Source organism: Bos javanicus, chromosome 29 (assembly GCF_032452875.1).
Source record: "Bos javanicus breed banteng chromosome 29, ARS-OSU_banteng_1.0, whole genome shotgun sequence".
NCBI classification, from domain to species: domain Eukaryota; kingdom Metazoa; phylum Chordata; class Mammalia; order Artiodactyla; family Bovidae; genus Bos; species Bos javanicus.
Genome location: NC_083896.1, coordinates 38,955,140 through 38,982,987, shown reverse-complemented (window position 1 = coordinate 38,982,987; position 27,848 = coordinate 38,955,140). Strand labels below are relative to the sequence as shown.

The 27,848-nt window shown below is 41.3% G+C and overlaps 1 protein-coding gene across 1 annotated transcript; it reads left to right on the top strand.

Annotated features, from left to right (window-relative positions):
* The first annotated feature begins 4,950 nt into the window (after positions 1-4,950).
* On the top strand, positions 4,951-14,176 carry LOC133241859 (pregnancy-associated glycoprotein 1). Its single transcript, XM_061407774.1, has 9 exons — positions 4,951-5,051; positions 6,128-6,278; positions 7,263-7,380; positions 7,479-7,597; positions 8,794-8,987; positions 9,913-10,029; positions 11,976-12,117; positions 12,205-12,303; positions 14,013-14,176. The coding sequence occupies exons 1-9, from the start codon at positions 4,951-4,953 to the stop codon at positions 14,160-14,162; spliced, it is 1,191 nt and encodes a 396-aa protein (XP_061263758.1). The 3' UTR covers positions 14,163-14,176.
* The last annotated feature ends 13,672 nt before the right edge of the window (positions 14,177-27,848 follow it).

The window sequence follows — 27,848 nt, the reverse complement described above, 5'->3', positions numbered from 1 at the left end:
ATAAAAACCCCATGTCAACCTGGGTACCTCCCAAAGGCCCTACTTCCTAATACCATCACATTGGGAGTCAAGGGTGGACACAATTCAATCCATAGCAGCTATGCATAGCATAGCAGCTATCTGTTTTTAAATCAAGACAAGGTCTTTTCATTCCCTCTTGTACTACTTATTCATTTTCTCTGAAGTATTTTAGGGACAAGACAAACATTTCACAAAATATACCTAATGAGTATTTGTGGTAGAATGATAGGATATGAAAAAAATGCATTTTTGTCCCAATAAAATGAAAGTTTAATATCCAGTCCCTGTACAAATTTCCCTTATTCTCAAGAAGCAGATGTCTTTTCACAGTTTATTGAAAGAATGTAGTCCTATGTTGCCCTTGGTTTTTCTCCTTTAGGACTAAATAAGTGTTCCTGTCCCAAATTTAATGTCATTTACTTGTTCAAAAATGGGGAGGAAGCAGGGTGGTTTGTCTTACAGAATGTCCCACTATTGGGTTTAGAGCAGGAGTCCACAATACCAGCACAGTGGGTCAGGGCCAGTACCAGTTCTTGGTCTATTAGGAACCAGACCTCCAGAGTAGGAGGTGAGCTGCAGGCCAGTGAGTGAGGCTTCACCTGTATTATAGCTGCTCCCCATCACTCTCTCATCACCCCTAGAAGGGACAATCTAGATTATTTTCCTGGAACTGTTTGTAGTTACATAACATATGGTTAATAGAAACAAAAATAGCTTAAATATTGATGATTATTTTCCTTTCTCAGTGCTCAGAATGGTTAGTTGGTGCCCTAACAATCTATCACAGTGACAAAATAGATGTTGCCTATTAACATTTGAACACATTCAGCCAGCTTAAAATTAAATATTAAAGAACTAAGATCATGGGATCCAGCCCCATCTTTCATGGCAAATAGAAGGAGAAGAGGTGGAAGCAGTGACAGATTTTTTCATCTTAGCCTCTAAAACCACTGTGGATGGTGCCTGCAGCCATGAAATCAGAAGACATTTGCTTCTTGGCAGGAAAGCTATGAGAAACATAAACAGTGTGTTGAGAAGCAGAAACATCATTCTGCCCAAAAAACTGGTAGGTGTTTGGCCTTTTCATTTGGATTCAGAAACTTTCTGTCCAGTCCCCATTGGTCTTTGAAGTCCCTCAGCTTTCTGGTCCTTCACGATTTCCAAGATTATTTTGAGCATTTCCTTACCCAGTCCTGAAATCAGCCGTCTCTTTAAGATCGTCTGATGGGATATCTATTTAGAAGTTGGATGTTAGACCTCAGAATAGTCACTGTTATCAAGTTGTCACTGCTTCTACGCTTTACAGTGGTCAGAGGAGGAAGTACATATTTCCTTAAAAATTAAAATAAAAAGGGATACAATTAGTTGGTACAAACTTATGCTTTCAGTTCAAGATTTAAGACAGCAGGGTTTGAATTTAACTTCTATATATTACGTGTGAACCTCTTTCTCTAGCCACTGAAAGGCTTACTTCAGAACTTTAGTTTTAATTATTGTCTTGTTTTACCTGTTAATATACTTATGATTCTGTCACAATAACAGAAACAATATGAGAAACAATAAGTTGTTGAATTATTGCTCGCCTCAGCTGCGATGGTGATGCAGATGCATGGAGGCTGCAATGGCAGTGCAGAAGTGTGGTGGAGAAACTACCCCACGTCCAAATAAGAGGCAGCAGCCGAGAGGAGCTACCCTACTTTCAAGGTAAGGAGCAGCTGCTGCACTTGGCTGGAGCAGCTGTGAAGAGATACCCCATGTCCAAAGTAAGCAAAACCCAAGTAGATGGTAGGCACTGAGAGAGGGCATCAGAGGGCAGACAGACTGAAACCACAATCACAGAGAACTAGCCAATCTGTCACACGAATCACAGCCTTGTCTAACTCCATGAAACTAAGGCATGCCATGTGGCATCACCCAAGATGCACGGGTCATGCTGGAGAGGCCTGACAGAATGTGGTCCACTGGAGAAGGGAAAGGCAAACCACTTTAGTATTCTTGCCTTGAGAACCCCATGAACAGTATGATAAGGCAAAAAGATAGGACATTGAACGATGAACTCCCCAGGTCAGTAGGTGCCCAATATGCTATTGGAGATCAGTGGAGAAATAACTCCAGAAAGAATGAAGGGATGGGGCCAAAGCAAAGACAACACCCAGTTGTGGGTGGGACTCGTGATAGAAGCAACATTCAATACTGTATAGACTGCATAGGATTCCGATTGCCTAGGAACCTGGATTGTCAGGTCCATGAATCAAGGCAAATTGGAAGTGGTCAAAGAGGAGATGACAAGAGTGAACATAGACATTTTAGGAATCAGCGCACTAAGATGGACTGGAATGGATGAATTTAACTCAGATGACCATTATATCTACATATGTGGGCAGGAATCACTTAGAAGAAATGGAGTAGACATCATAGTCAACAAAAGAGTCTGAAATTCAGTACTTGGATGCAATCTAAAAAATGACAGTAGGGTCTCTGTTTGTTTCCAAGGTAAACCATTCAATATCACGGTAATCCAAGTCTATGCCCTGATCAGTAACACTGAAGAAGCTGAAGTTGAACAGTTCTATGAAGACCTAAAAGACCATCTATAAAACACCCCCCAAAAATGTCATTTTCATTATAGGGGACTGGAATGCCAAAGTAGGAGTCAAGAAATACCAGGAGTAACACATAAATTTGGCCTTCGAATACAGAATGAAGCAGGGCAAAGGCTAATAGCGTTCTGCCAAGAGAACACACTGGTCATAGCAAACACCCTCTTCCAACAACACAAAAGAAGACTCTACACATGGACATCACCACATGGTCGACACCTAAATCAGATTGATTATATTCTTTGCATTCAAAATGGAGAAGCTCTATACAGTCAGTAAAAAAAAAAAAAAAAAAAAAAAAACAGGGAGCTGACGGTGGCTCAGATCATAAACACCTTATTGCCAAATTCAGACTGAAAATTGAAGAAAGTTGAGAGAAGCACTAGATCATTCCATCATGACCTAAATCAAATCCCTTATGACTATACAGTGGAAGTGAGAAATATATTTAAGAGACTAGATCTAATAGACAGAATGCCTGATGAACTATGGATGGAGATTCATGACATTGTACAGGAGACAGGAATCAAGACCATCTCCAAGAAAAACAAATACAAAAAAGCAAAATGGCTGTCTGAGCAGGCCGTACAGAGAGCTGTGAAAAGATGGGAAGCAAAAAGCAAAGGAGAAAAACAAAGATATACCCATTTGAATGCAGCGTTCCAAAGAATAGCAGGGGGAGATAAGAAAGCCTTCCTCAGCGATCAATGCAAAGAGATCGAGAAAAACAATAGAATGAGAAAGACTAGAAATCTCTTTAAGAAAATTAGAGATACCAAAGGGATATAGTTGTTGAATATAGTGTCAGATTTCTTTCCTTTTTTTTTTTTCTTTTGGTTCTCTTTGGTTTTGTTTTTGATGGGCAGTATTTTTTTGTTTTTCCTTAGAAAATATTCCACTCTGAATGTAGAGTCATATGTCTGAATTTTAAAGTCACTTAAGTAATGGTTATTTTAGATATATTTATTATTTATTGTTATAATTAGATTTATTAGTCTTTGTTCTTAATTTGTTCAGTTCAGTTCATTCCTTCAATTGTGTCCATCTCTTTGTAATGCCACAGACTGCAGCATGCCAGGCTTCCCTATCCATCGCCAACTCCCACAGCTTGCTCAAGCTCATGTCCATTGACTTGGTGATGCCATCCAACCATCTCATCCTCTGTTTTCTGCTTCTCCTCGTGCCTTCAATCTTTCCTAATATCAGGGTCTTTTCCAATGAGTCAGCATGTTTACTATGTATTCAGTCTCTTTTAAAATCAGCCAACATGAAATAAATTTCTCTCTGTCCCCACTGCACTCCCAACTCTAGGCCAGAAACAAAAACCTGCAGAGACTGAAGGCTGATTCCAGCACATCGCTGTGGAGATTTTGTTCCCACGGTTTTTTTGGTAAAAAAAAAAAAAAAAAAAAATTAGTTGCTAACATTAAAATCAGTAGATTGTACATAAATATCCAAACTTCTGATTCTCTTGAAAACATAGCCAACTGGCCTGCTTTCCAGCATGGGTGAAGTGGAGGAAAGGCTGCTCCCAGTGGTAAGGCCTGTGCTGCCCAGATTTCAACATGGCCACTAGTATCATATTTCCTGCCTCCTGGGGCCATGAGTTTGTGAGAACTAGACTTCTAGCTCTCTTAAGATAAAGGCTACTTTTGACTTGATCAACTTTGACTTTGAAGCTTTTAACCCAGAACCTAGCACACAGTTCTTCCTTGTACAGTTGTTGAATGATACAAAATATTTGTGAATGCATATGAAATTTCTTCCAATACTGAGGAATTGAATTCCATGCAATTGAAGTACTGCTCTGCCCTAAATCTTTGATGCAGCCTGGCATCATAGGTGCTCCTGATATCTGCCATTAGACTGACTACCTAAAACCAGTTGTATGTCCCTGGGCTTTCCCTGAAGTCTTCACCTTGCCATTTGACAACTTATCCTCCTAGCAATCTCATCTCCAATGAAAAAACAGGAATGCATATCTCATGAAATGGCTAGGAAGATGACATTAAACCACGAGTGTCGAGCATTGCCCCTAGTATCCATTTTCATGATATTCCTAGCCATTTTTTTCTCCAAGTAGGCAAGGTTCTCCATCTTCTTAGATGTCCATGCAGATCAGTTTGATTTTCCAGACAAGCTTCAAGGAAGAGATTACAGTTCAATTCTCTGTATTCTGAAAAGCTTCAAAGGCCACTGACCAAGCACACTGATGAAAGTAAAGATTTTATCGAGACCTTTGTGTTTTTTTCAGATCTTTTAGTGGCCTAAAGGGGAAAACTAGGGTAGGTCAGAGCATATATAACTAGGGGCTCCTGGTCACCACTACATGCTAAGAACCAAATCTTCCCTGAGTACTTGGATCCAGGAAATAAACATGAAGTGGCTTGTGCTCCTCGGGCTGGTGGCCTTCTCAGAGTGCATAGTCAAGTAAGTATGGGGACTATAAGCCACATCATATTCCTTTCTCAGATTTTTCTTTTCATCTGATTATTCTTCCACCCATCAGGTTTAGAATGTAATGGAATGTTTCCCTAAGAGTCTTAAAGCTCAACTCTTACTTATTGATAAGTAACTTGCTATAGGAACTGTGGAACCAAAGGTCTTGGTGTACATTTGGGTTGCACAAATCTTGAGGTCCAGTCATGTCATGACCTATTGAAAAAGCAACTCCTTACAACTGTTCAATGCACAGTCAATGCAGATGTTGATGTGGTCCTGTGGAATAGTACTTTTCTACATTTTTTTCAATGTGTCCCCTTTTTCCCCTGTCTACTTCAGTGTGTTTATGTCTATGTCTGCATTTTGGTATCACTGTCATTTATCTCTCCATCTCTTTGGAAGTCACTGGGAGTGTATTTCTCTTTGTGTTGTTTTCTTTTAATTTTTCATTTGACTCTTACTTCCTTCTCAAGCCTCTGAATTTCCCTTACTTGTTCCCTATATCTTGCATTCTTCTTTCAACTCTCTCTTCTCTTTCAACTTGGAGAAAGATACACCGTTTTACATTGTTTTGTATCTGACAAGCAGTGTGACCAGAGCCAACTCAGAAACTTCTGGAATTTAAAATTGCTCAGTTGTAAAAGAGCATAAGAGTTCCCCTCTACCTCCTTCCTTGAGGTTCTATGAGAAGGAACGAGTGGGATGGCAACAGCAATGCTAATGGATGTCATTGTTGAGACTTCCTATTTATCAGGTACCTTATATCCATCACTTCACTTATCCCCAAGATATCCTATTTGGAGGGTTTGTATTGTTACATTCTACCATTATACTGAAGGAAAGACTGAGACACTCATGGTCATATGTCTTACGCAAGATTGCAGAACAGAACCTGTATTGAAATCTATGTCTTTGCCATGGTATATGCATAAAATTCTGATAATAATGTGCCTCATAAAAATGGTTAGAAAATACACAAGGCCATAACAATAACAGTTATACCTTAACACTGACAGCTAATTGTAGCATCTTCTTTGTTTTCTTTGTCGAATGCTTGGTGAAAGAATACCTCTAAGGAGACTGAAGACCATGAGAAATGTCGTCAGTGGAAAAAACATGCTGAACAATTTTCTGAAGGAGCATGCTTACAGTCTGTCCCAGATTTCTTTTCGTGGCTCAAATCTAACTACTCACCCGCTGAGAAACATCAAGGATGTGAGTATTTTGGGAGGATGGTACTCCACAGCGCCCTCTGGTGCTCTAGCCTAGCACTGGGGCTCATCTGGAGGTCCCAGGTGGGATGTTGGGGTTGGGTTCCTGTAGAAGGCAGAAACGCTGGAAAGAGGGACCCCACCCAGAGGAGAAGGCACTCTCATCCTCAACTGTTGGTCTTTGTGACTGGGCCTGGCAATTACCAGGTGGCAGGTAAACATCCATTTCTGTGTCAAAGACGTGTCATTAGTTTGAGGGTGATTGTTCCTTCTGAAATAAATGAGCCACTCAGTTATAAATGAAGAGTGAACCATCACTGATCAAAAGGTAGAACCAACTGCAAAGCAATTGTGAATCCCCAGGTAGAGGAATTCAGTTTCCACAGATGCAAGAATGATGGTAGTAAAAAGTTACTGAATCTGTATTCTGAGTATGGCCATAAGAATCGCTGTGGTTCCTGTTTTTAGTTTAGAAAAAGGGCTTATTTTGTCTTAAGGATGTCTTAAAAAATGCCCATGCCAGCCTGAGAGGTAGGCAAAGAGTAAATACACATGTCAAATGAAAGTGTCAACTGTGTGCTGTTGATTGGATGTGGTCTGAGTTTAGAGGGAGTGGCTGGGGTTGATCAAGAAGGATCTCCTGGAGAAGTGGGTGCTAAGGCTGGGTTTGAAGAGACTACAGAGCTTCTCAAATGAAGGCACCAGGATTCCCTGGGTGTCCAGCAGTCCTGGATGCACAGTGGTTATGCCTCTGGGCTTCCCATGCAGGAGGTACCACTTCAACGTCTGGTCATTGAGTCAATATCCTGCATACAATGTAGCACAGGAAAAATATATCAAATGCAGATATGTCTGTGACCAAAGCCTGTGAGCTTCATGATGGTTAGAAAGTGATCTCAAGAGATATGTGACACCCAGAGGGAGGCATCAGTGTGGGAATAGAGGGTAGCCAGTTCTGCACTAACCCACTCCCTCCTTCTACCTGTAGTTGGTCTACATGGGTAACATCACCATTGGAACACCCCCTCAGGAATTCCAGGTTGTCTTTGACACAGCCTCATCTGACTTGTGGGTGCCCTCCGACTTTTGCACTAGTCCAGCCTGTTGTGAGTACAGATACACTATACCCAGACCATCCTTTACTTGCCCTGCCACCATGTTTCCACCCTTGACACCTGATGACACTCATCTCTTGTGTCTGCAGCTACACACGTTAGGTTCAGACATCTTCAGTCTTCCACCTTCCGGCTTACCAATAAGACCTTCAGGATCACCTATGGATCTGGGAGAATGAAAGGAGTTGTTGTTCATGACACAGTTCGGGTAACAGTGTAACAAATGCCGAGTCAGGACTGGCTATGGAGTGACCACTGCTTGAAAACAGATGCAGCACCATCTGTCAGGACCCCTCCTATACTAACTTCCATAGATATTGGCCATCTTATCCACAGGATCATGTCTCTGGGGAGGCAGTGCCCATGGTAACACATGAGCAAACAAATCAGCTAACCCAGAGAGTGGCTTGAGGTGTGGACATGCAGCTCCTCTGCCCATGAGTAGTTCAAGGTTCATTTTGCTGGGAGTTAGAAGAAGGGAAAAAAGCACCCACTTTTATATTCACAGACTGTTCCAGGCATTTTCAGGTGATAACTGGTTTAATCCTGCAACAATCCCACACAGCAGGTGGTCTGATTAGCTCATGAGACATATGAGAAAACTGAGGTGCAGACAGCAAGGACCTTGCTGAGGGCACACATGTGATAAAAGGTGGAGTTAGGCTGGCTTTTCAGGACTGAAGTTGCTGTGGGGTGTTTGGGGACAGGACAAAACTGATCTGGGGACCCTGGGGGCAGTCAAGGGCTTCAGGTATCCAGAGTGGGAAACTGGGGGCCTGAGAAGTCAAGGGGTCTGATAAATGATTTCTCACTCTAGAGGACCCTTGAGAGTCTAATTAACCTATGGCCTGCCTCCCCCAAAATACTTGAGTAGTTCCCCTCTCTCTCTTTCTCTCTCATACACACTCACAGAAATATGCACGTGTCCCCAAAAGTGAATTCCCCAGGCAGTAGTTTCATAGAACCTTGCAAGCAAGATTGTGTTTTTGGCTTCTGTCTTCCTGGACAGATGCAGAATCCACAGTACATTACAGAGAATGCAGTCCATTCCTGTCATAGGTCACAGTGATGACAAAGAGAAAGCTATCTTACTCTTGATGGTTTTGCCCATAAGATGGCACCAATGGGACCTGGCCTGACTCTTGGTTGCCCCACCTGTACAGAAGCCATGAGGCCAATTTGATTCACTCAGTGGTGTTTTTCAGAGGGGCAAATGTTACAAAATGCACAGCCTATCTCAAATCGAACCCAAATTCCCCTCCCAGCTTCATCTAACCATTTGTGGGCCACCGAAGACAGAGCCCAGCCTCAATTTTTCTCTGATGATCTAATGGCAATGCACCCCAGCCCAGTCTGAGCCCCACTTCAGGTATCTGTAAGTGGGAACACTCTTCTCTCCCACAGATTGGGAACCTTGTAAGTACTGACCAGCCATTTGGTCTAAGCGTTGAGGAATACGGGTTTGAGGGCAGAATTTATGATGGTGTCTTGGGCTTGAACTACCCCAACATATCCTTCTCTGGAGCCATCCCCATCTTTGACAAGCTGAAGAATCAAGGTGCCATTTCTGAGCCTGTTTTTGCCTTCTACTTGAGCAAGTAAGTCTGAGATGGACAATCCCTTTCTCCAAATTAGCTGAAGGTGCTTTCAGTTGCATGAAAATTATAGAACACTTGATAAAGAACTATTGTGAGAGATAATCTAACCCAAGATAACTATGGCCCAAAGGCCCAACTGGCTTCACCCCTGGCTTTTATAAATAAAATTTTATTGGAACCCAACCCTTCTCCTGGGCTCAAGATCAGTAACACGGTCTAGTGGGGTGAGTGAGGAGGACGACTAATGGAAGGCAACAGAAAACAAGTTGAAGGAAAAGGCATTAGGATTTGCTTATGAATTTGATAAAGAAGAAATGAGAAGGATGGTGGATATCTTTCCTTCCTCATTAGCATTTCACTGGGAGCCCAGGACCAGCTACCCAATTTGTAGGAGCCAGTGAGAAATGAAAGTGTGGGACACAAAAGTGTGGGACCCCTTGTTCAAGAAATATTAGGCGTTTCAAGACAGGGAGAGCAGAGGCGGGGTCCCTTCTCAGTGTGTGGCCCTTTGGACAGTAGAGGTCACAGGCCAGTGAAGCCAACTCTGGGTAACCTGAACTCACACCCTTTGAACTCCCCTTAGGCCTTGATTTTCCTGAAAAATGACAAGGTGGACAAGGGGAAACCAAAACACTTCAGCATCGTGTCCTCTGAGGGTGTCTGAGCACTCAAGTCACTGGAGGTCCAGGGCGTCTTCAGAAGACATAGTGGGTGGTGCCCAGCCAAGTGATTCAGCTTCTAACCTCCTCTGTGCCACTCACTAGCCAGTAACAGACCTCAGTCTGGATCTCAATCTCTCCCAGATGCTATTTCTGCATCTGTACATAGGGACCTTATTAGGGCCTTGATGGGTGGACAAGCACAGCTCTCAGACAGTGCTGCTGTTACTATCCTCCAAGGATTGCCCCCTCTCTTCTCTCTACAGAGATGAGCGGGAGGGCAGTGTCGTGATGTTTGGTGGGGTGGACCACCGCTATTATGAGGGAGAGCTCAACTGGGTACCCTTGATCCAAGCAGGCGACTGGAGTGTACACATGGACCGGTAAGCCTCTCCCTCTGAGGGTCAGCCCAAGTGATGCTCCCACTACTGTACATAGACACAGGCAGACACACACAAATGCATTCTCAGACACACAGTCACACAGACATATACACCACCTTCAACAACACAGACAGACACATGGAAACACACAAGCAGACATATATAAACCTACACTGCTGCTACTGCTGCTAAGTCACTTTGTCGTGTCTGACTCTGTGCAACCCCATAGATGGCAGCCCACCAGGCTCCCCCTTCCCTGGGATTCTCCAGGCAAGAACACTGGAGGGGATTGCCGTTTCTTTCTCCAATGCATGAAAGTGAAAAGTGCAAGTGAAGTCGCTCAGTCATGTCTGACTCTTCGCAACCAAATGGACTGCAGCCCACCAGGCTCCCCCATCCATGGGATTTTCCAGGCAAGAGTACTGGAGTGGGGTGCCATTGCCTTCTCCTTTAAACCTACACAGAGACACATAAAAACATGCATAGCTAGTCAGACACACAGAAGCACACACAGAGACACATGGAAACACACATACAAACAAACACACAAGCACTTAGATACACAAACAATCCATGGGTTCATAATCCTCAGGCCTTCTGAGCAAGGCTCTGACAAGGGTTGTAAAAGGGTCCAGAGAGGTCTGTGCAGCTGGCGTAGGGCTGCACCCATTGCCCTTTGAGGTGGGGTCCATGGTTAGAGGACTCTACAATGTGGTGAACAGAGGATCATGGAGAATTTCACCAGCCTGAACAGAGTTATGATAAGATGACAGACTGTCCAGGGCTACCTAGGACATAGGAAGTTCTCAGCACAGATGAATGTCATTTTAAAAACAGGGACAGTCCTGAGAAAATGGGGAGAACTGGTCTTATTAGGGAGCAGCTACCCAGGAGTGGAGAGAGGTTGGCTGCATTCTTAAGATGTGAAAGCAACTAATAAAAAGGACACGCCATGTTCTTGGGCACACAGTGGGACAGGGTCTATAACAGAGAATCAGGGAATCAGGAAGGTGGGATCCAGGAGTGACCTGAGAACAAGAGGCATAATTGATAGGATTCTGTGTGATACCCTCAGACAAAAGCTGACCTGTCCTTTGGAGTTTCTGTGGGCTAGTCATGTATTTCCTGGCCAGGGTCTCAGGGTCTGAGCTGGTTGTAGGAGCAATGCTGGGAGACACACTATCCCAGAGGAGCCCCTTTCTCCCCCTACTATGAGAATCTGCTGCCCCTGTGAATCTCCATCTTCACTCTGCTGTGACCTGTTGTTTGTTCCCCATCAGATACAGCTCTCTGGAGGTTTCTTATTATTTTCTCAGTCTTCATTCACTCATTGAAAAGACAAGCATTGGGTGTCCACTGTGTCTCAGGCACTTTAGGGAGACAATGAGAATAAAACTCACCCTCACATCTAAGAATGCAGATGTACATGTGGTGACTCGCCCACATAGTGAATTGTGACTTTGGTACATGCTAGACATGAGAAGGAGAAGGCAATGGCAACCCACTCCAGTACTCTTGCCTGGAAAATCCTGGTGGGCTGCCCTATATGAAGTCCCACAGAGTTGGACATGACTGAAGTGAGTTAGCAGCAGCAGCAGAAACAGACATGAGGGTCTACAGAGAGTGACCAAGATAGGAGACTGATAAACACTGGGGCAAAGAATTCTCGAAAACCATACAATTAAGGTGGAATCTGGAAGATGAGAAGAAATTTGCTAGTCAAAGGGGATTGGTGTCTTCTAGGAAGGAAGACCAGCTTGTGTCAAGGTACAAAGATCCTGGTATATTCAAGTACTGCATCCGAGGAAGTCAAGAAAGGTGCTGTGTCGAGAATAAAGGAAAAGAGGGCAAGAGATGAAGGGCTGTTTAGGAGACAGTTGGGAAGGGGACAACTCTGGGGAGACTCAGAGTGACCTTGATGCCTGCTTTCTTCCATTGTCTCTCAGCATCTCCATTGAAAGAAAGATTATTGCTTGTTCTGATGGCTGCAAGGCCCTTGTGGACACCGGGACATCAGATATCGTAGGTCCAAGAAGACTGGTCAATAACATCCATAGGCTCATCGGTGCCATACCACGGGGTTCCGAGGTGAAGCATTATGCCCCAGGGTCACTCCCAGTCTCCACACACCAGAAGCATCTCCAGGGCCAACCTCTCTCCCTCTCTCTCTAACAGCACTACGTTCCATGTTCTGAGGTCAATACCCTGCCCTCTATTGTCTTCACCATCAACGGCATCAACTACCCAGTGCCAGGTCGAGCCTACATCCTCAAGGTGAGAGGACAATACTGAAGGTTGGTTCTCAAACTGGAGCTTGCAGGAACCCTTGGGCTACTGCTGGGAGGAGGGCGCCCTCTGGAGGCCATGTCACCCCATTGCAGATGCTGCTGAGCCCTGTAGCTGGGCCAGTGCCTCCCACAAAACCAATCATTTGAGAAGTAAGGGCTGTGTGGGACACTGATCTTCCTGAAATAAATGTGGAGATGCCACACCATAGGGCATGGTGGGAGTCAGGGAGAGGGGAACACTAAGGTCCTCAGTCCTCAAAGAGTTTCAATTCAATCTGAACCCGTAGGTGCATGAACATGAAATTCAGCTCTAGCAGTCCCTGAAATAGCCCATGTTACAAGGAGAATGGCTGGTGACAGTCCCAGTGTGATGTCCATGATAAGTTAACAATCTCTGTTCCCTTCTCAAACTTTGCCTGGTTTGGATGATAAATTACATGGTCAGCCTAGTTCTCAGCTGCATGTTCCCATTGCTCTGGCCAGGTGCCTCCTCTGTGAGTTGATGTCCCCGACCCCTCTGTGGGGAGGTTGGATAATAAGGTGAATAAAGGGTGCACAGTGAGTGCTCAGCCCTGTCACAGGGTGGAGGCTTCATGTCAGCTCCCTTCGAGAGTTCAGAGCAGGCTGATGGGCTCAAGAAGGCTTTGAGGAAGAGAGGGAATTTCAGGAATTCTAAAATGACAAACTCATTAAGCCATATGGAGGGTTACTTGTTTCTAGGCAAAACTGCACTGGATTCCATGCAAATGTCATCTCAAGACGGTCTGCACTGGGGCACTGGGGACTTACGAGGGGTGATGAGGGCTACGGACTGACCAGTGGGTATGGGGAAACAGAGTACATTACCCAACCCAGCCTGGAGTGGCCAAAGAGGGTGAGTGTGGTCCTAGCGAGGCTTCTCTGAGTTCCTGAGTTAAGTCTTCAAAAACGTGTTGTGGGCACTATTCTATTTAAGATGGATAACCAACAATGAGTTACTTTGTAGCACAGGGAACTCCGCTCAGTTACATGATGGCCTGGATGGGAGAGATGTCTTTGGACCAGGATACCTGGATACATAAAGTTGAATCCCTTTACTGTCCACCTGAAACTCAGAATATTGTTAATCAGCTATACTGCAATACAAAAAAAGTTTTTTGTTTTTGTTTTTTTTAATAAAGTTTGGATTGTAGGGATGCAGGAGGAGAACCAGCATTCTCTGCAGAGAAAACAAGGAGCAGGTGTGAGAAGAAAAGTAACAGGGAGTGAAGGGAATTATGGACACACTTGTTCTTTTCTAAAAAATATATATATATATTGAAGATTGGCTAATCTTCAGTGTGCATTAAGTTCTGCCGCACAACAATGTGACTCAGTCATACACAGAAAAAATATATTTTTTCTTATTCTTTTTCATTTGGTTTATCACTGAATATTGAATATAGTTCCTTATGCTTTATAGTAGGACTTTGTTTTTTTTCATTCCTCTGTTTCCCCAACTCCCAGTCCTGCACTCACCACACCCTTCCTCATGGAAACCTCATGTCTTGGCCCTCTTTGGTTTTGGATGAACTCTGACATCCTCTGATGCTGAGAAAACCCCTTGATACTTACCAAAAGAGGGAAATAAAACAAAGAATTGTGCTGGTTCTGGATATTGGGGGAAGTCACCGGTAAGGGCTCATGCTGACTGGTGTGTGTCTCTGACTCCCCCAGGATGATAGAGGCCGCTGCTATACCACCTTTCAAGAGAACCGAGTGAGTTCATCTACAGAGACCTGGTACCTGGGTGACGTCTTCCTGAGACTGTATTTCTCGGTCTTTGATCGAGGAAATGACAGAATTGGCCTGGCACGGGCAGTGTAAATGCTTAGAGTGGTTCAGGAATCAGTAAGGCCACTCCTAACACACACTCACTCACACTTTGGGCACTCCTGCCCAGAATGCTGGTGAACTGTATTTGGTGGTCTTCACACTCTATTCTTAGTAAAGAATAAAGGGTTTCACTCTTAATGGTGCTGAATCAAATGGTTGCCTCTGTTTGTGTCTGGGACTGAAGGATCTAGAACCAAGTCTGAATCAAAATTGAAAGGAGCCATGCTCAAACTGGCTTCAAGGAAAATAGAGACTCATTTAAATGATTCTGGGAATCCAGGATACAAGAATCAAAGCAAATACAAAGATCTCAGTGACTAGACCCAAGAAATCAGAAGTCATGAATTCTCTCTCACCTTCTCTCTTTCCCTTCAGTCTACTTTGATGGTCTTAGCCTGGCAACATTTTTCCTTAAGGCTTCTACACCTAGTGAGGGATTTCAAGCTACCTGCCCTAGGGTTTTAAATCCTGAAGGCATCACCTAGTAAGGAAAGAAGATTGCAGACATCAGAGTTCAAGGGTGTTCTCTGAATGACCCACCTCAGATCACATGTACAGCACTAGATCAGCCATCCTGGCAGGGACATGGGGTCTTATGACTAGCTTTACATGGTCTTTGGCCCCAACTCAGCAGCACACATGATTGTCAATTTCCTCCAGAACTACATGACTGAAGCTGGGGAGAGGCAGCCCCAAGGATAGCGACTGACAGATGGTCTAGGCCATGGAAGAGTTTGTGATGGCTCACCAACTCCACCACCTCCTCATTCAGAGGAATTATAAGGGATAAGAAATAGACTCTCTTTGTCCCATCTCAGATGATCTTATCACTGGGCTTCTCCTCCAGGGGATTTTGGGTGAGGTACTTCATGCAGAGCTGGTTCCCTCTTGTTCCCACACCCCAGTCACCAGCTCTCTGCCACATATGCCTGCTCTGTCCTTTCCAGTCCTACTTGGTAAGTGGTGGCCCCAGTGGATCCCTGAGCCACCCCACTTCTCCAGGGCCCAGAATTCCCCTTTCTTGCCTCCAATGCTGTTGGGAAGTGCAGCACAAAATAGCCTTGAAGGAGAAGGTCCTTGGGAAAATGGCGGAGGGCCAGAAGTACCCAGGCTTTGCGATAGCTGAAAAACATCTCCTGCTTTTAGCTATGCTCAGCATCAAGATTTAATAATATTAAAGATGTTGCTTGAGAGAATGGGTCATGGGATAAACACCTGGGTCATTTAGAACGTGCTGTCCTTGAAATATCTTTTACTGATTATGTCTTAACCCCATACATATTCTGCTGGCCATATACTCTAAGCTCTTTGTTCCTGCTTCTATAAAAAGGCTTGACTGCAGAAACAAATTTGTCAGTCCTTGCAAGAGACTGTCTGAGTGTTGTTCTTTCTGGTTTGTTGTTTCCAAGTCCCAGGGAGAAAATCCCCACAAGTGGTGCCATGAACAGGGGCTTGAATGGAAGGCTGAACAAAGCAACAAGCCCTGAAGAAAGAGGTAAGCAGGATGGGACAACATAGCAATAAGATTCCTTTCATTTCTATAATGCATCATTTTCTGAAACAAAATGGTATTAATATCTCAAGAGATCATTTGAATTACTGCTATCATATTTTACTGGAACAATTCATGGTTCCCAGAAGAGGGGACACTCTATCTAGACATATAGAAAAGGGTTAAAAGTAATGTTTTGCAAGCATATCGGCAAGGGTTACATGGTCACTCATACAGGCAATCATAGAACAAATTGAAGGGCATAACATTGATTTTGAAGTAAAGACTATTCAGTCTTTACATGAATATGAGCTTAAGGAACAAGATATGCAAGGTGCTTTGAAATATAAGAATGTTATGCTCAATCAGACACAATCCTTAGAAAAACAACTTAGAGACATATATATACAGGATGTGTTGAAACTGAAGGCACTTAGAATGGAGGTCATTTCATTCAACGGACAGCCCAAGTCTGAGGTTTTTCCTTCTGCTCCACCTGTAACAGCAGTTGCTAACTTTGCCCGTATTAATAATTTCACTCCTCCTAGGGAGATGCCTGCTTGCGCTTTTGCTTTCTCAATACAGTTTAATCAGCCTTCCCAAGGGCAAAATACTTGGGCTAATCTAGATTTTGGCATGTTGTCTAGCTTTAAGAAAGCATGCACTCTGTATGGACCTACTTCTCCTTACTGTGTAGAATTCCTCAAAGGATGGGCTGATCATTGGATGCCATATGATTTTTTTCAAATAGCAAAGATGGTTCAAAATCTTCAACAATTACTTCAGTGGCAAATATGGGTTAATGATGAGGCCCAACAAATGATGATTAACCAGCAATCTCATGGTAACCCTGCCAATTTAACCTATGACATACTCACTGGAACAAGAGCCATGGCCGATATGATTGTGCAATTAGCTAATATTACCCCTCAGATGTTGCATTTCATTAAAGAAACTGCCTGCAGGGTGTGGGCAAAGGTTGATAGCACGAACTCTGATGGTTCATTTGTTAAGATTATTCAAGGACATGAGGAGGAATATTCTCAATTTATAGGGAAATTAAAGGATGCAATCAAAAAATCTATTAAAGATGTGACTTTACAAAATATTATTTTAAAACAACTTGCTTTTGAAAACGCTAATGAGGAATGTCAATCCATGCTTAGACCAATTCGAGAGACTGGCTCTCTTATGGAGTATTTGAAAGCTTGCAAGGATATCGGATCTATGTCCCATAGAGCAAAATTGGTGGTATTAGAAACATTTAATGTACAGAAAGCTGCTAATGCCAAATGATTTAACTGCAGGAAGGCCAGCCATATGAAAAAAACAATGCCATCTGCCAACAGGCCAGAAAAAATAATACTACTTCTAATAAGAAGAGACCCCCAGGAGTATGTCCAAGATGTAAAAAGGGGTTCCATTGGCTGAATGAATGTCATTCTAAATTTGATAAGCATGGAAACACATTGACCCCAGGTGTACAACAAAAACAACAGGGAAACTAATAAAGGGGCCATATTCTAGCCCCGTTACAAAAGGAGGACCCAGCATTATGATGCTACTAGCATCTACATCTAATAGTGCTTGCATTGATATACCTAGCCCTTATGACATGGAATTAATGGAATTATATAACCTCCACAAAATTCCCACTGGATATTATGGCCTGATTCCATCCGGGATGGTGGGACTAATTTTGGGACATAATAGCTGAACAATGAAAGGTTTAATGGTATTGACAGATGTTATGGACAAAGATTATAAAAGGGAAATACATGTTATAGTAAATGTTGTGAAAATGGGGAATGTACAAAAAGGGGAACATTTTGCACAATTATTACTTTTACCATATGTCAAACCAATGAAAGCATCTGATAAAATTCAGCAGGGAGGCTTTGGTAGTACCAACCTTACTGCTGCACTATTCACCTTGTTAAAGGAACATCAGAAACCCATGCTCACTTTACGCATACGGGGAAAAAATTTCACAGGCATGCTAGATACCGGAGCTGACATTTCAATCATTAGAGCAGAAGAATGGCCCCTTGATTGGGGTAAAATTGTGGCTCCTACTAGACTACTAGGAGTGGGTGAAACTGATGTAATAAACAAGAAATCAAGAAAATGGCAAATGTTGATAGAACTAAGAAATGTTAATAATACTATAATTCTTATGGTGCCATTACTACCTGGATTACCCTCCCCTTCCATGGTACCAAAAGGCTAATCTATAATTATTATTTTACAAGATTGCTTTTTTACTATACCTTTGCATCCTAAAGATAGAAAACATTTTGCTTTTTCAGTTCCTTCTATAAACCACATGGCTCCTTTTAAAAGATTTCAATGGAAGGTTCTACCTCAGGGAATGATGAACTCTCCTACCATTTGCCAATATCTCATCTCTGTTTTGTTACAACCCATTAGAGATAAATATTCTACTGCTTTCGTAATTCATTACATGGATGATATGCCTCTCTCCATGGAATCTGAACTCTGTTTACAACAGTTATATAATGAAGTTACTACTTCTCTTCAAAATCATGGCTTGCTTGTTGTGCCAGATAAAATTCAATTGAAAGCACCCTTTAATTATTTAGGACATGTTATGGAAGAATCTAAAATCAAACCTCAAAAAACTCAAATTTCTGTGCAGTCTCTACGCACACTGAATGATTTTCAAAAGTTGCTAGCAGATATTAATTGGCTATGGCCATCTGTTGGCATCCCCACCCATGCCTTACAAAATCTATTTAAAATTTTAGAGGGATCCCTTAACCCTAATAGCCCTAGGCAGCTAACAAAAGAGGCCAGAGAAGAGCTAGCCTTAGTGGAGGAACACATTTAACAATCTTTCTGAACTCGGCTAGATCATGACCAACCAGTTTCTTTATATATATTCCCCACTGAACATTCACCCACTGCAATTATATCTCAACACAGCCCAATAGAATGGGTATATTTACACACTAAACAGTCTAAAAAAATCATATCATATATTGAGAAAATAGGACAATTAATCGTGTCAGGGAGAAGCCATGCCATGTACAAACTTTGACTGAATTTGATCCATATACAATACACGTCCCTTTGACAAAAAAGGAATTGCAAATTGCCTTACAGTATAACCTGACCATGCAAATAGCATTAAATGATTTTCAAAATGTTATCTTATTTCATTTGTCAAAAGGAAAATTATGGGACTTTCTACAATGTACTAAATTCATTATAACTAATATCATTGCATCCCAGCCTATTTCCAATGCACCCACCTATTTCACTTATGACAACAAGAAAGACGTAGCAGGGATTGTCAGCCCTGATATCAAAGAGAAATTACCCACTACCTATTCTTCAGTACCAAGAATTGAATTGTATGTTTTATATGCGCTTTTGGCTCTTCAATCATTATCCTTCAACGTATATACTGATTCCAAATGCCTTGCTTCCCTTTTTCCCGACATTGTTACCACCTTTTTATACAATCTAGATGAAGAATTATATACTCTTTTTTCACAGACTCAAGCCTTAATTCGCTCACGTACAGAACCTTTCCTCATTGCACATATATGTGCTCATTCAGGTTTACCTGGTCCTCTGGTTGCAAGAAATGATGCCATTGACAGGCTCATAGCTCCCATCTTTACGTCTGTCAGTGATGAACATGCTAATCTTTATACCAATTTTAAATATTATAACAGATTGCACTCTAAATACCATATTTCCCTCACTGAAGCAAGGCATATTATTGCAACCTGTGATGTCTGTGCTCCTCTGCACTTACGAACTACGATTTCAGGAGTTAACCCCCGGGGGCAACAGCCTAATTCCCTTTGGCAATCTGACTTCACTCACTGCTCCCTAGGAAAGTTTTTTTTTTTTTTTTGGCTTTTTATCTCAGTAGATACATTTTCTGGCTTTATCTGGGCAATACCTGTCTCTTCAGAACCCAGCAAACATGCCATTTCTACACTCTTACTCACCTTCCCCGTTATGGGGATTCCTTCAGTCCTGAAAACAGACAATGGACCTGCATTTACCTTGCACTCGTTTCGTTCATTTTTATTGGAATGGAACATCACACACATTACAGGAATACCCTATAATCCCCAGGGTCAAGCCATTATTGAAAGAGCCTACCACACCCTAAACACTCATTTATTAAAACAGAAAGGGGGAATTTGGAAGAGGAGATACACTTCTTATCTTATGAACCCTCAATTACTATTATCTTTAACTCTTTATTCCCTAAAATTTTTAAACTTAACAAAAAATAATTCTGACACTCGTGCAGATAGACATTTTGCAGAAGACAAAAACAGCAAATTAGAAATCAATACACCAATATGGTATAAGCAATTAAATCAGTGGCTGCCAGGAATCTTACAATCCCTAGGCAAGGGTTATGGTCTTGTCATTGCAGATGGAGAGGAAATCTGGATTCTCCTTCGCCATGTCCATTACCGAGAAGGACCCCAAGACTGGACTCCCTCGGCAGGTGACGAAGCTGATGTGAAGGGTCTTGTCAATGACATTGGAGGAGCCAATGAGGAAACACCACCGTCTGAATCCTTACCAGACATAGGCTCAAGTGAAAAACATGACTCGTCAGGCTGAGCAAACACTGAAGAACACTGGGACTTCTATGACTCCAGATAAGCTGTTTCTGGCAATGTTAGCTGTTCTTTCATGTTCCTCTGGGGTAAGTGTGGAATATGTTTATTGGGCATATATACCTAATCCACCTTTGTTATCCATAGTGGATTGGGTTGACAAGGCCCCTATGGTGTTCACCAATGATAGTCTGCACTTCCCTGTCCCATGGTCAATGCAGAGGCCAATTCATGAAGAAGATGAAGGAAAAAAGATAAATGTTTCAATTGGATTCAAGACACTACCTATATGCTTCGGAGCTCACTCTTTGTGCATCACTATATTTCCACAATGGTGGGCTTACTCTGTACACAATGTTTCCGCCTACAGTATAGGAATGTTTGCAGCTGCATCCTTCCTCTTAAATGGTTCTGAAAGACATTATCCTGGACAAATAGCTAGCTATACTGACTCACTTTTCCAGCCTGAAGAACTAATATGTGATGCTGTATCTTGGAGAAAGAAACGATCAATTCAACCACTATATTGGTCTGACTGTTGGGAAGTTTGGGAAGGTTTCTATCAAACAACAAAATCAATCCATATTCAAATTCATGGATTGGGGTCCTCATGGGTTATTTGTGAATTGCTCTGAGGAGCAAGAAAAGAATCATAGCTGTTCCTGGTATCATAGAGTCAACACGTGGGGATTCCATAAGACCAATATTGGCTTTTTGGACTGATAAGGATATATTGTTAAACTGGTATAATGGAGGGTTGTCTCCACCTTGGCCCAGAATTATAGTCCCTCTTATAGGACCTGAACAGCGGCATATTTGGAAGATTCCTGCTGCACTGGAACTCTTTGCCAGTGTACATGGGACTGTGAAGGCTTTAAAACCCCAAAACTATACCTTTATGTATAATAGTACAGGTTATAACCAATCCTGTGTGTACCTCCCATACATGTTTATTGTAGGTAACTTTGACATAGATCTTTCTGCTAAAATTGTTAACTGTACAGCTTATGCTTTATATACATGTTTAAACCATACTATTTCTTACCACAATGCCAGCATCACTATAGTCAAGCAGAGGTCTGAACTGTGGCTTCCTGTCAATTTAACAAAGCCATGGACCGACTCTGTATTCCTTTCAGTTCTGCTCAGAAATGGTCTGAAAAGGTTGAAACGCATAATAGGGTGGATTATTGCTGGCATTCTTAGTCTAATATCCATTGTTACAGTAGGAACCCTGTCTGGTATGGCATTACACAATTCTATACAAAATCATGATTTTATCACTGCATGGCACAAAGACTCTCATGATCTTTGGACTGGACAAGCCCAAATAGATCAGCAATTACAAATATGAATTAATGAGTTACAAACTGTGATAATCCACTTAGGAGATCAAGTGCAGCAACTGACTTTCCAAATACATATACATTGTCACTGGAATTTTATGTCTTTTTGTCTGACTAACATGCCTTATAATAGCACTGAGTATCCTTGGGATAAAGTTAAAGCACATTTGCAGGATCTCACAGACAACTCAAGTTTAGACATCAATCTGTTGAAACAACAAATTGCTAATTTTCAAGTTAAGGTACCTAAGAAATTGTACAGCACTAAATTTTATGATACTTTAACTAAAACCTTATCATCCCTAGACCCTAGAACTTGGTTTTCAGGAAGCAACATTTTTATATATGTATTAATCACCCTACTTTTTGTGTCACTGATTATAGGATACAGATGTCTCTACTCAAGACTCCATGCCTCTCACAACAGAGTCCAACTAGCAGCTGCTGTGCTTAAACTAACAACAAAAGGATGATATGTTGGGAAGAACAGCACAAAATAGCCTTGAAGGAGAAGGTCCTTGGGAAAATGGCAGAGGGCCAGAAGTACCCAGGCTTTGCGATAGCTGAAAAACATCTCCTGCTTTTAGCTATGCTCAGCGCCAAGATTTAATAATATTAAAGATGTTGCTTGAGAAAATGGGTCATGGGATAAACACCTGGGTCATTTAGAATGCGCTGTCCTTGAAATATCTCTTACTGATTATGTCTTAACCCCATACGTGCTCTGCTGGCCATATACTCTAAGCTCTTTGTTCCTGCTTCTATAAAAAGGCTCGACTGCAGAAACAAATTTGTCAGTCCTTGCAAGAGACTGTCTGTGTGTTGTTCTTTCAGGTTCGTCGTTTCCAAGTCCCGGGGAGAAAATCCCCACAAATGCTGCTGGGGAGAATGCAATGCATGTATCGGGGGACCCAGATTCCACAGAACCTTCAGCCTTTCTGAGCTTCCTCCAGGGGTGGAGCTACAAACTATTTGCTTGGAGCTGCCATGCTTAGGCACTTTTGCAGTGGAAGCATCCATTCTTTCCACCTGGAGGCCCTCAGTAGATGCCTCAGCTGAGTCAGCAGGGGTCACAGGTTGATTTCCTTTCAGATTGACTGGTTTGATCTCCTTATTGTATAAGGGACTCTCAAGAATCTCCTCAAGGACCACAGTTCAAAAGCTCAATTCTTTGGCATTCACCCTTTCTTATGGTCCTTATTGCACATCTGTACATGATTACTGGAAAAATCATAGCATTGACCCTAGAGACCTCTGTAGCAAAGTGAGTCTCTGCTTTTTAATACACTGTGCAGGTTTTTCATAGCCTTTCTTCCTTCCAAGGAGCAAGTGTCTCTTAATTGTGTGGCTGCAGTCAAGGTCCATAGTGGTTTTGGAGCCCAAGGAAATACAATCTGCCACTGTTTCCACTATTCCCTCATCTATATGCCATGATGTGGTGGGATTGGATGCCATGAATGTTGAGTATATTTTTGTGAATAGTTGTTTGAATGTTGAGTTTTAAGCGAGCTTTTTCATCTCCTCTCCTCACCAAGAGGTTCTTTAGTTCTTCTTTACTTTCTGCTATTAGGGCAATGTCATCTTCATATCTGTGGATGTTGATATTTTTCCCAGCAATCTTTATTTCAGCTTGGGATCTATGCAGTTCAGCATATCGAATGATGTATCTTATATAGAAATTAAATAACCAGAGTGAGAATGTACACCTTGTCATGCTTCTTTCCCCCTTTCAAATCTTTCACTTGTTTTGTGTCTGATTCTAAGTGCCACTTTTTGAGCTACATACAGACTTTTTTGCAATGTGCATCCAAACTAATCCTGATAATACTATGTGTTTAATATGATATAGTCTTATTAATTTGTTTGGTTTAGTGAATATATTTATATTTTTCATTTCTCTTATTTTTATTTTAGAAATTAATTTATCAACCACAGGTATATCTAAATTTTATAACTGCAAAATTATGATTATAAACATATTTTCCTATAGATTTTTCATTTTTACACTTTCTTATCTTCTTTCATTTCTTGTTTTATCCATATTTGTACAGCCAGGGCCATTTCCTCGCTTATAACCACATCCATATCTGTATCTGCAGAACAAAATAGGCTGAAAGCTGTGTGGGGAGAACCAAAGAAGCATGAATTACAGGCACATGAATGAAAGGTGGTGGCCCTTGCTACTCATCATGAATGTTCTGTAGTAGGATTACATTCCCCTGCCTTTCTGTGGACCCACCACCCCCAGGTTTTCCATGACCATGGAAGATACTTTGGCCAGTGAAATTTGAGTAGCGGTGATATGTCACTTCCAAATGGAAGTATTATTTTCTTCCCCACTAGCTGGAATGCAGATGTAATGACAGGAGCTGGAGCAGCCATGTGAGACCAGAGGTAAGTAGCACAGGTGGAAGATGTAACAAGAAAGAAGTGGGTCCCCATTTCTGTGGAGAGACCTGCACTAATATTATATGAAATATAATTGAAATTGTATTGTATTTAAGAGAATGCTATTTAAGGTTCTATAACAGTAGTTGAACCTGTAACCTAACACTCATAATAGAATAACTGATCTTTGTGTTAGCCTTGTCTTGACATTAGAGTCTGATATAATGAGACAAGATCTACTGATGTATACTTACAAGTGAGTCAAGTGATAGCCCTGCCCTCTGGAAGCTGCGGTCTAGTGTGGGTTTCAGAAACTCAAGCAAGAACAAAGTGACTTGGTGAAGACAGCTTCAAGATGCTGTAGGAACATTTGGAAGGGGAACCTAAATCAGTCCTGGTCTCAGGAGATTACCTGAAGTAGCGGAAAATCCTCTACTGGTCTCCTTAAAAATCAGCCATGGTGCCAGTTTCATGTAAAAGTGATGTATTTCAAATTCCTTCCAGAGTGATTTCCCTTTTGATCCAGTGCTTAAGATATGCGTTTGAGACCTGGCTAGGGAAGATTTCAAATGCCCCAGGGCAACTAAACCAGCGGGCCACAACTATGGAGACTGAGTGCCCTAGAGCCTGGGATATGCATCAAGAGAAACACAGGATTGAACATCCAGTGTACTGCAATTACAGAGTAGCCCCAGCTCGCTGGAAATAGAGAAGTCCTGAGCAGCAATGAATACCTAGTTCAGCCAATATATATATATAAATTAACAATAACACAAAAATTGTGGGAGACTTTAATATCCCTCTCACACCTATGGATAGATCAACTAAACAATGAAATAACAAGGAAACAAACTTTAAACAATATAATGGACCATTTAGATATAATTGATATCTATAGAACATTTCACCCCAAAACAATGAATTTCACCTTTTTTGCAGGTGCACGTGGAAACTTCTCCAGGATAGACCACATCCTGCGGCATAAATCTGGCCTTGGTAAATTCAAAATACCTGAAATAATTCCAAGCATCTTTTCTGGCCACAATGCAGTAAGATTAGATGTCAATTACAGGAGAAAAACTATGAAAAATTCCAACACATGGAGGCTGAACAAGATGCTGCTGAATAACCAACAATCCACAGAAGAAATAAAAAAGGAAATCAAAATATGCATAGAAAAGAATAAAAATGGAAACACAACAACCCCAAAACTATGGAACACTGTAAAAGCAGTGTTAAGGGAAAGGTTCATAGCAATACAGGCTTATCTCAAGAAACAAGAAAAAAGTCAAATAAATAACCTAACACTACACCTAAAACAACTAGAAAAGGAAGAAATGAAGAACCCCAGGGTTAGTAGAAGGAAAAAAAACTTAAAAATTAGGGCATAAATAAATGCAAAAGAAACAAAGGAGACCATAAGAAAAATCAACAAAGCCCAAAGCTGGTTCTTTGAGAGGACAAATAAAATTGACAAACCATTAGCCAAACTCATCAAGAAACAAAGGGATAAGAATCAAATCAACAAATTTAGAAATGAAAATGGAGAGACCACAATAAACAGCACAGAAATACAAAGGATCATAAGAGACTACTCTCAGCAACTATATGCCAATAAAATGGACAACTTGGAAAAAATGGACAAATTCTTAGAAAGGCACAACTTTCCAAAACTGAACCAGGAAGAAATAGAAAATCTTAACAGACCCATCACAAGCACAGAAATTGAAACTGTAATCAGAAATCTTTCAGCAAACAAAAACCCAGGACCAGATGGTTTCACATCTAATTCTACCAAAAATTTGGAGAAGAGCTAAAACCTATCCTCCTCAAACTCTTCCAGAAAATTCCAGACAAAGACAAACTGCCAAACTCATTCCATGAGGCCACAATCACCCTAATACCAAAACCAGACAAAGATGCCACACATAGGCCAATATCACTGATGAACATAGATGCAAAAATCCTTAACAAAATTCTAGCAAACAGAATCCAACAACATATTAAAAAGATCATACATCATGACCAAGTGTTCTTTATCTCAGGGATGCAAGGATTCTTCAATATCCACAAATCAATCAACATAATGCACTACATTAACTAACTGAAAGATAAGAACCATATGATTATCTCCATAGATGCAGAGAAAGCCTTTTTAAAAATTCAACATCCATTTATGATAAAACCCTCCAGAAAGCAGGAATAGAAGGAACATACCTCAACATAATAAAAGCTATATATGACAAACACACAGCAAACATTATCCTCAATGGTGAAACACTGAAAGCATTTCCCCTAAAGTCAGGAATAAGACAAGGATGTCCACTCTCATTGTTACTATTCAACATAGTTTTGGAAGTTTTGGGCGCATCAATCATTACAGGAAAATAAATAAAAGGAATCCAGACTCAAAAAGAAGAATTAAAACTCTCAATGTGTGCAGATGTCATGATCCTCTACATAGAAAACCCTAAAGACACCACCAGAAAATTACTAGAGCTAATAAATTCATATAGTAAAGTTTCAGGATATAAATCAACACACAGAAATCCCTTTCATTCCTATACACTAATAATGAGAAAATAGAAAAGAAATTAAGGAAACAATTACATTCACCATTGCTAAGAAAAGAATAATACTCAGCCATTAAAAAGAATACATTTGAATCAGTTCTAATGAGGTGGATGAAACTGGAGCCTATTATACAGAGTGAAGTAAGCCAGAAGGAAAAACACCAATACAGTATACTAATGCATATACATGGAATTTAGAAAGATGGTAACAATAACCCGGTGTACGAGACAGCAAAAGAAACACTGATGTATAGAACAGTCTTATGGACTCTGTGGGAGAGGGAGAGGGTGGGAAGATTTGGGAGAATGGCATTGAAACATGTGAAATATCATGTAGGAAACGAGTTGCCAGTCCAGATTCAATGCACGATGCTGGATGCTTGGGGCTGGTGCACTGGGATGGCCCAGAGGGATGGTATGGGGAGGGAGGAGGGAGGAGGGTTCGGGATGGGGAACACATGTATACCTGTGGCGGATTCATTTTGATATTTGGCAAAACTAATACAATTATGTAAAGTTTAAAAATAAAATAAAATTAGGAAAAAAAAAGAAAAGAATAAAAAACATAGGAATATATCTACATAAAGAAACAAAAGACTTATATATAGAAAACTATAAAACACTGGTGAAAGAAATCAAAGAGGACACTAATAGTTGGAGAAATATAGCATGTTCATGGATCAGAAGAATCAATATATTGAAAATGAGTATACTACCCAAAGCAATCTAATAGATTCAATGCAATCCCTATCAAACTACCAATGGTATTTTTCACAGAACTGGAACAAATAATTTCACAATTTATATGGAAATACAAAAAACCTAGAATTGCCAAAGCAATCTTGAGAAATAAGAATGAACTGGAGGAATCAACCTGCCTGACTTCAGGCTCTAATACAAAGCTACAGTCATCAAGACAGTATGGTACTGGCACAAACACAGAAACGTAGATCAGTGAAACAAAATAGAAAGCCCAGAGATAAATCCATGCACCTATGGACACCTTATCTTTGACAAAGGAGGCAAATATACACAGTGGAGAAAAGACAATGTCTTTAACAAGTGTGGCTGGGAAAATTGGTCAACCATTTGTAAAAGAATGAGACTAAAACACTTTCTAACATCATACACAAAAATAAACTCAAAATGGATTAAATATCTAAACGTAAGACGAGAAACTATAAAACTACTAGAGGAAAACATAGGGAAAACACTCTCCAGCATAAATCACAGCAGGGTCCTCTAGGACCCAACCCCCAGAG

What these genes read in the sequence shown, in the direction of transcription:
- LOC133241859 (XM_061407774.1), top strand. Translation starts at nt 4,951, where the DNA reads ATGCTAAGAACCAAATCTTCCCTGAGTACTTGGATCCAGGAAATAAAC. An exon ending in CGCTGAGAAACATCAAGGAT is followed by an intron (nt 6,279 to 7,262) that starts GTGAGTATTTTG and finishes TTCTACCTGTAG; the next exon opens with TTGGTCTACATGGGTAACAT. An exon ending in GTCGAGCCTACATCCTCAAG is followed by an intron (nt 12,304 to 14,012) that starts GTGAGAGGACAA and finishes TGACTCCCCCAG; the next exon opens with GATGATAGAGGCCGCTGCTA.